Source organism: Triticum aestivum, chromosome 7A, assembly GCF_018294505.1.
Source record: "Triticum aestivum cultivar Chinese Spring chromosome 7A, IWGSC CS RefSeq v2.1, whole genome shotgun sequence".
NCBI lineage: Eukaryota > Viridiplantae > Streptophyta > Magnoliopsida > Poales > Poaceae > Triticum > Triticum aestivum.
In genome coordinates this window covers 246,622,178-246,633,452 of record NC_057812.1, presented here as the reverse complement: position 1 = coordinate 246,633,452, position 11,275 = coordinate 246,622,178, and the positions used below count along the sequence as shown (strand labels likewise).

The 11,275-nt window shown below is 47.1% G+C and overlaps 1 protein-coding gene across 1 annotated transcript; it reads left to right on the top strand.

Moving 5' to 3' along the window:
- The first annotated feature begins 7,640 nt into the window (after positions 1–7,640).
- Positions 7,641–10,916, top strand: LOC123151545 (uncharacterized). Its single transcript, XM_044571237.1, has 2 exons — positions 7,641–8,503; positions 10,482–10,916. The coding sequence occupies exons 1-2, from the start codon at positions 7,745–7,747 to the stop codon at positions 10,569–10,571; spliced, it is 849 nt and encodes a 282-aa protein (XP_044427172.1). The 5' UTR covers positions 7,641–7,744; the 3' UTR covers positions 10,572–10,916.
- Positions 10,917–11,275: the final 359 nt, after the last annotated feature.

The following is an 11,275-nucleotide window of genomic DNA, read 5'->3' as shown; positions in this document are numbered from 1 at the left end:
TTTTTATAGCAAAGGACAAGCCTGGACAAACTCTTAAATAAAGGAAAGCGCTCCCAAGGACACATGGGAATTATTGTCAAGCTAGTTTTCATCACGTTCATATGATTCATGTTCGGTACTTTGATAATTTGATATGTGGGTGGACCGGTGCTTGGTTACTACCCTTCCTTGGACAAGCATCCCACTTATGATTAACCCCTCTTGCAAGCATCTGCAACTACAAAAGAAGTATTAAGGTAAACCTAACCGTAGCATGAAACATATGGATTCAAATCAGCCCCTTACGAAGCAATTCATAAACTAGGGTTTAAGCTTCTGTCACTCTAGCAACCCATCATCTACTTATTACTTCTCAATGCCTTCCTCTAGGCCCAAACAATGATGAAGTGTCATGTAGTCGATGTTCACATGACACCACTAGAGGATAGACAACATACATCTCATCAAAATATCGAACGAATACCAAATTCACATGACTAATTATAGCAAGACTTCTCCTATGTCCTCAGGAACAAATGTAACTACTCACAAATCATATTCATGTTCATAATCAGAGGGGTATTAATATGCATAAAGGATCTGAACATATGATCTTCCACCAAATAAACCAACTACCATCAACTACAAAGAGTAATCAACACTACTAGCAACCCACGGGTACCAATCTGAGGCTTTGAGATAAAGATTGGATACAAGAGATGAACTAGGGTTTGAGAGGAGATGGTGCTGGTGAAGATGTTGATCGAGATCGACCCCCTCCCGATGAGAGGATCGATGGTGATGATTTCCCCCTCCCGGATGAAAGTTTCCCCGGCAGAACAGCTCCGCCGGAGCCCAAGATTGGTTCCGCCAAGGTTCCGCGTCGTAGTGGCAGAGTTTCGTCCCGTGAGCTTGCTTATGATTTTTTTCTCGGACGAAAGACCTCATATAGCAGAAGATGGGCAACGGAGGCCTGTCAGGGGGACCACGAGGCAGGGGGCGCGCCCGGGGGGTAGGGCTTGCCCCCCACCCTCGTGGATGGTGGGTGGCCCTCCTCTGGTACTTCCTTCACCCAATATTTTATATATATTATGAAACGTGCTCCCGTGAAGTTTCAGGACTTTTGGAGTTGTGCAGAATAGGTCTCTAATATTTGCTCCTTTTCCAGCCCAGAATTCCAGCTGCCGACATTTCCCCTCTTCATGTAAACCTTGTAAAATAAGAGAGAATAGGCATAAGTATTGTGACATAATGTGTAATAACAACCCATAATGCAATAAATATCGATATAAAAGTATGATGTAAAATGGACGTATCACCCACCTCCGAAGCCTTTGAGAGAGAATCTTTGTGAGGACAAAACCCAAAACACCCAGAGCCCAAAGAGTGTTTGTCATCACTATAGTCTTTCTGTTCCGTGTGAACAGAAGACTTATTACACTTGAAGACTGTGATCTTCTAGTCGGTTAGGCCTCGCGTTCTGAGCATCCAAGAGTCATTGTGGATTGTCGGTGAACAAAGTCTGTGAAGGTTTGAAAGTCTACCTTGAAGACTTACCTGAGTGATTTGGTGAGGTCTGAGTCACCTTAGCTCAAGGGGAATAAGGTGAAGACGTGGTCTTCTGAGTTCAAACTCAGCTTCCCTAACTAGATGTACAATTGTCACAACAACTAAAACTAGTCTACCAAATCCTCATCTTCATCGAGCAACTGGTTCTATCACTTCACTCCTTTACTTATAATTTAGCTTCATGAAGTCATTGCTTGCCTGCTTTGCTTGAATACACTATGTGAAGCCATTCACTCGGATTGCATATTTGGCCTCACGCTGTCTTCCTATTCTGTTCTGGTCTACCTAGCAGCTATTTGTCTTCGTGCATCTTTTGTACTGTACTTTGACTCTATTGCATGGCTAGGGGTAGCTTCTGTTTCGTTGTATCCTATTTAGTTATTGTTTCAGTTGTCTTTCTTCGAAGACATTGCATGTTTCGAAGACTTTCATAAAAATTGCCTATTCACCCCCCTCTAGTCAATAGCTAGCACTTTCAACTAACAACATAGTTCCTCCTGGGTCCTCAAGAACATAATGGACTACTCACAATCCATCATAATGAACATGATTATTGGGGCAATGATATGGATAACAATCTAAACATACAAATCGTCCATCAATAAACCACTAAGCATCAACTACAAAAGTAGTAATTAAGACCATGAAGTGATCTTTTTTATATCTGGCATAATAGTTCATACATTTAAAAGGGTATGGTGATGGAGATGGAGATGGAGATGGTGAAGATGGAGTTGGTGATCTCAACAAAATAAGCCCTCCGGGAGAGAAATTGCTATTGTGTCTTTCAACCTCGCTCCCACGAGCGTAAAACCCCACCAAATAGAATCAAGGTTTTTGGGATGATATAGGACCAAGGTTGCTTGAGAGGGGCCAGTGGGTACCCTGTGGGCCCGTGCGGTGGATCTACGCAGCCCAAGGCATGGCCATGTGGTGGCCCATGTGGGCCCCGCAGACCATGCCCTGGCCTTAGCCTGCCCCCACACTCTCCTTCTAGGAATGTCTCTCAATTTTTTTCTTTGTTGATCTTTTTGGTGCTTTATGGCAGTTTTCCAAAACTTCCCCCTCCTCGACCGCAACATGCAAAATAAGAGGAAATAGGAATAAGAATGGTGTGATAACGTGCAAAACATGGATACTAGTGAGGGATTTATAATAGGAAATAGTGATGCAAACTAGACGTGTGAGTGGTGCACAACAAGTAGGCCTGCAAGTGATGAGATGTGGAAAGGAGGCATGGACACATTCGACTGGACGATGGGAGAAAAGGAACAACACAAGACGAAACTCTTGAACTGAATGTTGAAAAGAGAGAAGTACCCATGTCCAACTAGATGAAGATTAACTTTTTTTGGAAAGGAGGATCAAATCCTAGCATCTACATCGGCTGATTCACACAACTATAACCAATTAATTATTCAAGATGCAAAACAAAGGTAATCCCAGCATACCATTTGAATGCGGCAAATGTCCATCCCATCTAGTAATGCCTCTCTGACATTGAACAGGTGCAGACACCGAGGACACAACATGCGCGACGCTCTCGACCGGTGAACTTCTTCAATGCTAGCGCCAGTGAGAGGTCATGTCCGCTCTGGGCTGGTGTAAATGTGGAGTTGACGCTTTAGAGAGGAATGAATGTCGGCAACCGCTTCGGGCAGGAAAGGGGGCGAGCGAGGGGGAGGGTTTAGGGTGGGTCAAGGTTTTCGGACATGTACGTGGCAACAGTTCAGACGCCCGTAATCCCTCCAGTTTGCTTTCAATTTGCATGAAAAAGGACATTCGAACCAGCGAGCAGACTGATATAGAACTGCGTTCAATGGAAAAACATGTCCAACCTATGCAGTTCGAATGGATGGGGCGGCTTGAGGTTACACATTATATATGCCCTTATCTCTCGCAACCTCCTCCACGAGCGACGTATGTTCCTTCATACTTTTTTTATCCTGCAAAAAGTCCTAGTGGCCAGACTGTTCGAGCCAAAACAGGCCTGACTCTCCGGCCCGTAAGTTTTTAGCCCATACGGCTAGAGTTTTCCCACCACCACATATGCCCCTCCGCCACTTAGTGGAGAGGTTGACTAACACAAAAGGAAGAACCCTAGATTTGAGAAAAAGCTCCCTCTACTTCTCCCCACACCAAATCGAAGATTCTAAGAATATTTGTGATAGTTCTTGAGAGAGATTTCACCTGAAGCATAGATCCACTCCTCCTCTCTCTTTTGGAAAAAGTAATTTGTGATTTGAGCAAGTTTTAATAGCATTTCCCCCTTGATCTTCTTACACCTGGAGGTTGGAGACTCCTAGGAGGTAGGATTCTTCCGCGAGGAATCAACTTGTGATTTACCATCGTGAAGTTTGCAAAGGTTTGGAAGCCACCTCAAGGTTTACCACTAGTGGTTTAGAATCACATTTGCTGTGATATCTCAAGGATGAGAATAGGGTGATCCTTGGTGTTGGTTTGCCTTCGTGGTAACACCCATCTCCCCGACATTGACCGGCTTACCTCCAAGAAGGTGAACATCGGAATACATTCTCTTCAACGTGTCTTTGTTTATCTCTATTTCCAGCTCCCTATGGTTTACACTGGTCACTTGGCATTGCATTCAGTATAACTTGTTGAACACATTATATCGTATTGCTTATCTCACTGTAGCAACTTTTTTAGGCTCACATTTATATTCACATAGTCTAAACTCACTAATAGTCGACTAAATTTATAATTACGCCTATTCGCCCCCTCTAGGTCCATATAGCTCCTTTTAACACCACAATTGTGTCATTCTACCCTCTTATGAGTAGTGCTAGAATTGATCACACTTGCAGTTGTTGTGTTACCTCCACCCTAGATAGGTGCCAATATTTTGTCAATAAATTATGTGCAAGCTGCCAGTCTTGGGGCTTTAAAATCACATGTTTTATCAATAACATGCTTTACATCATATGGCATGTATCCCCCTAGCAACATGTCATCCATCTGAGAGGAGACCTTGCATTGGACTTTCTCTAGTAATGTAAGATCAGTTACTCGCGTTTCCTAAGTGAATAGGTTAGCGAAATATGATCGCATAAGAGTATTGGGAGAACAATACCTTCAACCCATAAATTGTGTTTGTTTTTAAACGACTTATACTTATACGATTTTGCCCTGATCAACCATAAGGGTCAAAAAATGGGGTGTTCTTGTCACTAATTCTGAGCAAGATGACTCCCGAGTGTTGCATCCACTGGATCTCTTCCAGTTCAAGTAAAAACCCAATAAGTTCAAGAATGTCCTTTCTTCTTACTTTGATTCGTCATCTACATGGGCTCACATCACATTTTTTCTAGGTCTCACTGAGCCTTTCTCAATCATTTTTTCCCGGTTTCTTCAAAACATGTTGGTCCTAGTCATGGAAAATTCCATGCATGTACCTAGCTTGCCCAACACCACCTTTCGTTGCATCCAAACATGATTCCTCCCATGCTCGATGGACCATGTCACTAAATTAGGTCTCCTGCAACCAACACACCTCAAAGGCCCCCTAGCCTTTCTGTCTACTTGTTGAATTTTGGTGGAAGTTATTGTCCACCATAATAGTGGATGATCAGAGTGATTATACTCGAGACTTTGAAACCCTTCATAAGGGAATGTTAGCTACCAACCATTGTTGCATGCACCCTTGTCCAACCTTTTCCATTATACGACTTCGATGCCAAGTAAATTTATCTTCAGGGAACCCCATGACCTCTAGATCAGTGTCATAAGCTCCTCCTAGAAAGCTTGCATTTATTCAGTTTGATTCCTTCTTCTTTTTCATGATCAAGCAGTATCACATTCAAATCACCCATCATTAGCCAGGGTAAATCATGTTGGACCTTTAAGTAACTCATATGTTCCCATGTCGTATGTTTACCTTCCAGCTTGAACTCACCATACACAACGGGGAACGTCAACTCTCTATTCCAAAATAAAATAACACTAGCCTTCCTTCCATCGCTAGGATTCACCATAACCGATTCCATATGAAGACAACAATACCAACACTCTGTCGAGAAGTGTTCTAACTGTGTCTCCGACACAAAACACCAATGAGTTAAATCTATGCTAAACGTCTAACAAAGCACAAACTATTAGCGTTCCCCAACCCCCTATAGTTTGAGGCTAAGGCTCAGGCGTTACTTCATCGCGGAGCCAGTCGATTTTGAGTTTCCCAAAGCATTCATGTTTCCTTCGCCATTGCCATCGTTCTTAGACCTACTGGGGGTCTCTTTTTGGGGGTGGGATGGGAGTGTGGCTGGGCAAACTTGGTGCATTTGGATCATCAAACTGTTACACTAGCCACCCAACCTTCGTAGAAGTGCCCTCATGCGGTAACAAAGTAAGAAACACGCTCTTCTTTTTACGTTTTGCGTCTAGTATATCCATATCACCCCCTCCTTTGTTGCTTGCATTAGTAAACAACAACTACAACTAATTTTCGGTGCTTTAATAAGGCTAACACGCATTCGAGTTTTCCTCCTAAATGTCTTCCTGGCAATGGACCTCGTTCTCTCCCTTATCAAAATCATCCTCCCGTGTGTTTTGCATAAAACTCAAATGAGCCTCTGCCCTGATTGCTTCGTCCTTTGGCGGGTCCTCGCTCGTAGCATCATCTTAGAGATGGTCACCAACTCCAATGAGCGGGTAGATTCTTGAAGACCAGAAAGCTTGGAAATGGATGCCATCACCATGCTTCTTGAAAATGTACCCAATCATGTTGGCATACTGAGCACCAATCAGACAAACATCATATTTCACGAGAACATGCTTCTCACCATGTATGACTAAAACTTTGTTCTTGCGTGGCTTTCGAACATCCAGTTTAATACTCATGCAAAAAAAGTTTCTTGAAAAATCCTGAGATGCTTACTCAGCAGTAATGAATCCAACAACCATGCTAGTAAGGGTTTTTAACATACTGATAAACACGTCCAGGAGGTCGTGAATCTGAATTCAAATATTCACATGACATAGATTTGATGTGGATGGCTTTGTAAATCCATCATAAGGTGCTAGAACTAGGGCGAAGCCTTTGTATGTCCATGGAGCCACTTTCATCTCCTTTTTCTAGTCACGAGGCAAGAAAACTGCATTGTGTAAAGGTTCTAATCCATATACTTGATCTTCACTTCTTGAGGTACGTCCCATGACAATCGCATGTTCATATAAAACCAAAACTTACTCTATTCTATGTTTGTGCCTATCCGGCTATAGTCATCCAACATGCTGCCTCCATCCATTGCGGCACCTCGCTCTCAAACACAACAACATCCAGATAATCTCCATCGAGGCATAATTCCTTCATCATTGCTTGTAGATCACTTTGGTCCATCGTCGCAACCTTCAATGTCTCAACTGCCATGAAACCCTAGCCCAAGAGTATCTATCGGGATAAAAATACTAACACCCGATCACCACGAGAACCCTAACCAAGGTCGGGCGACGATGCACAATCGCCCCTTGTCCCGCCCGAGCGAAGAACAAGCAAGAGAGGGCGGGGAAGGGAAGGGAAAACTCAACACGAGTGGAGGCGACGAGATGGCAGAAACCCTAGCGGGGAGGGAATTAACATTCTCTTATAAGTTTGGGCAGCCCTCAAAAAAAAAGTTTGAGCAGTTTACGGATGGATACATGAGAGCGAGATGCATCCACATCCGGATCCGGCCTGCCCTAATAAACTCGGATGCCTTTTCGCTCGGACCCACCTTGCTGCCATTAAAAAAAAGCAGGGCACTATACAACGCAGAGTACGAACACACATTCCTCCGCTCCCCACCAATCGAGTCGCGAGACAGTTCCCTTACATAGAACTACTCCGACGGGACGGACCCACGTAACAGGGAGACGATTTCCCGAACTCAAAGCTCATGCAGTTTACCGACTCGCCCGGCCTCGACTTGACCCACCCGCAAGCTAATTGCAGGGGGCCCAGGGGCCGGTGAGACGGGTCCAGAAACACCGGGTCTAGGGCTCTAGGCGGCGGCCACTGCTGTCCGTCTCCTCCTCCTCGCCCAACTCGCGTCCGCCTCCGTCTCCGCATCCACTTATAAAAGCCACCCGCCCTCCCGTCGCCTCCCTCTTTTCCTGTATTTCTGCCAGAGAAAAGAAAGAAATCACACCTCCCATCCATCTCAGGGCGGCGGCGTGCGCGAGTTCGTCTCCTGCGGCTCTCCCCATGGCGGAGTACGACGAGCAGGGCATGGCCATCGCGGCCGCCGAGATACTTCTCAGCCTCCGGAGCAGGACGCTGGCGCGGTGGCCGGACTGGGTTCCGCGCCCGTCCGGCGACCTCGCCCCGGCGGCGGCGGATCTCCAGCGGCCGGAGGAGGCGGAGGACGAGCTGCCGCCGATTCCGGAGGGGTGGCCGAAGCGGCCGCGGTTGCCGCCCCGTGCGGTGGCGAAAGGAACCGCGTGGCTGCTGTCGTGGGAGAGTCCCTTTGCGCGGCTGGGGCAGCCTGTTGTCGCCAGATCCGGCGCGTGCTCCAGCGGGGAGGAGAGGGCGCGGTCGCACCCGCGCGTCACGAAGGTGAAGCGCGAACCTTTGGCGGCGCGGAGGCCGGAGACGCCGCCGTACTACGTCTCGGCCGCCGGATCCGGCCCTTCCACGAGCGGCATGGACCGGGCGCGGTCGCGGCGGCGGCCGCGCGTGAGCGAGAAGGCGCAGGCGGCGGCGGCCGCGTGGACGGACGGCCCCATGGCGGCATCGAGCCCGGAGACGCCCTTCGACTACGCCAACGCCGCTGGATCAGGGGCGTCCTCGAGCGGGGACGAGGTGGCGCGGTCGACGGCCAAGCGCAAGGCGCAGGGGTCGGGCGGATCCGGAGTGCCTTCCAGCGGCGACGAGGGGTGCAGCTCGCCGGCGAAGCGCGCGCGGGCGGACGTCTCCATCGCCGTCGCCGGCGCCGGCGCCGTGCAACCCGCGGTTAAACTTGAGGTGAGTTTTTTTTCAATCGCCTTATCGCTTTCTCATTCTTTGCGGTTTATTCGTCTCGCTTTTGGACTCTGGAGGCCTTTCTTGCACGCCAATCTTGTTGAAGTCGCGTGAATTGCAGCTGTATTCCCCCCTCGGTTCTGCGAGACTCTGTCTCGTTACTCATCAATCTGTCGAGGAAGTTCCTTTGCCGTTATCTTTTTTTGGCCGTCCCATCGTTGATGTGTTCATACGGGTTGCGTGGTGTTCTTCGTTTGAATCTCGGGGGCTATTGTGATTCTAACCGGACAGTATGAGCTGGGTAGGGGATGGAGTTCTTGTGTTCCGGCGCCGGAGAGGATAAATCATTCATTCTCTGGCAACGGACTCCGGCCCCCGGGGTCGTTTTCGTGAGCGTATGGCTTTTGTGTGGACCCTTGCCTTGGCCGTTGGCACCGTGTCTAGTGTAGCTGGAGGTGGCCGATGGGCGACGAGGCAGGGTAGATAGATGGAGTAGTTGTGTTATACGCCGCATTTATCGCTTTTATTTATTCCTCGCTCCATCCAATCCAGTCAGCAATAGGGCGAGAAAAAAGGAAGCAGCAAGCGTGAAATCTTGAGTAATTTCTTTTTTTTTAAGTGTTCAAATCTTGAGTGATTTCGTAAAGTCGATTGTTGCGGGGTTTTGAATTGGAAGGCGAATTGATTAATTATGGGAGTACCTAGAACTTATCTAGATGAGATATAATTTGGTCTCATTTACCTGAAAAACAAGAACAGATACAACCCACATTAGCACACACATCTTATAGCATCATATCCAATGGCTATAAAAGGTGAATGAGACCAAATTATGTCTTATATAGATGAGTTCTAGCAAAACTGAGTAATTATTGTGTGTGTCGTTAGCTGCGGATTTGGAATTACTCAATTAGTACATGTTGTGTGTGTGTGTGTTTTCGCTGTGGACGAATGAATCCCCATCGCCATCATGTGATGGCTTCGCTCCTTCCTCTGCGCGTGGTCCCGCGTGTCATCTTGGGCCGCCTGTTTCCCGCACTCTCCGCGCGTGTTTCTCACCCTGGAGGGGTAAATTTCGTTTCCTTCTGACTTGCCTTGCAAGATTGGGACGCGGATCCTCTGCCGTGCCGCAGGGTGCCGTTCGGCGATGGTGGGCTCGCTGTGAATCAGCCGCACATGCTAGTGTCCCCAACGGCGTGTAACGTACGTCAGGAGAGCTGCTTCCGCAAGATTGTAGACTTCCTTCGGGGTTCCGGCGCTGTTTCCCGTGGGTCCGGCCCCACGGAGTTCCATGGCTAGTTTGACACCGCATGTCATCGGGCTTTTCCTTTTTTGTCGTCGTTTATCTTCAGTGGAAATTAACGCGAAGATTGGAAGCTGGGTGAAGCTTTTTTAAATAGGGAAACATAAACTTTTTCCTGGCTCTGCTTGCGGCAGGGTTGTTGTAAAGTGGTGCGTGTGCCTTTACGTGTCAGTCCGGGATGCGGGTCCCTTTGGCGACCGACGTGCACAGGGGTGGGGTGGGGTGCAGCCCATCGGTCGCCAACGTGGTCATTGGATGCCGCAGTGACCACTCCCTGGTCCAGCATGGGCTCGTGAGTCGCGACTGGTGTGGTATCATGTCACCGCACCAGGCCCGCCAGGGCTGCGACTTCTTTCCTAAAAAAACGAAGTCCAACTCTACTACAGTAACTTTCTTCTCAAAGAAATTACTACTCGTATAAGTGTGCTGGCTTATTTGTTGCTAGTAGCAGCTGTCTCGATGCCTTTGCATTGCATCTATGCGAGTACGGAGTAGTACAACTATTTTATTCCGCGATGATTTCTTAACAGTGATTCCACGTGATTCCCTCGGATCTCGCATCTTGCCGAGATCCGTCTGGTTGTTGTCATCCTGTATTTGATTAAGCAGTGTTCTTTCATATCTTTCTCGATTCTCCTGGAGCTTCCAACTAAAATCATTTTGGTTGATGTTGTGCAGGATCAAAAGACCGAGAACAATTACCGGGACGAGAAGGGCCACTTGCTGTTTGACCTCAACGAAGATCCAAGCATGGCGGAGGAGTGGTGAGAGGCGAGGATTTTGCTAGCTAGTTGGTGTGTGCTCGGGGCAAATCAACCCAGCTGCTCATGTGTACATAAAGGGCAAACCCAGTAGAAGAAGAGCCGGTGAGGGCGGGTTAAGCTGAGAACGGAGGGGGCTTAGAGGGTATACTCATCATTAGATTTATATCAGGGTTAACTTAGTCTGCTCTGCTCTGTTGGACGTACTGCATGCGCCGGTGCGCTTCTGGCTCGCTTGCTCAATGCCGTGTACTGCAGTCCCTGTTATTTTCATCTTTGTTTATCCTGTTTGTTATCCGAATCAACTGATACCGTGCATGAATTGAAACAATAATATATACTCCATTAGATATTTTCTTCTTGTTTGTTTCATGTTGGCTATTTGCTCAGCTGCTGCTTAGGAGGATTTAATTAAAGTACGTTTTCATGTTGGCTATTTGCACAGCTGCTGCTTATTAGGAGGATTAACAGTCCGTTTAATGGAATTGATGATTTACAGGCCGGCATTAGTGTTATTTTTTAGCTTAAACTTTTTCACGAGCAATGGTAAACTCTTTAATGGAATTGTTTGTTCCATGTTGGCTATTTGCTCAGCTGCTTCTTGTTAGGAGGATTTACAGTCCGTTTAATGGAATTGATGATGGCATTAGTGTTACTTTTTAGTTTAAACTCTTCCATGAGCAATGGTACACGCCCGTCCACTTTTTCTGT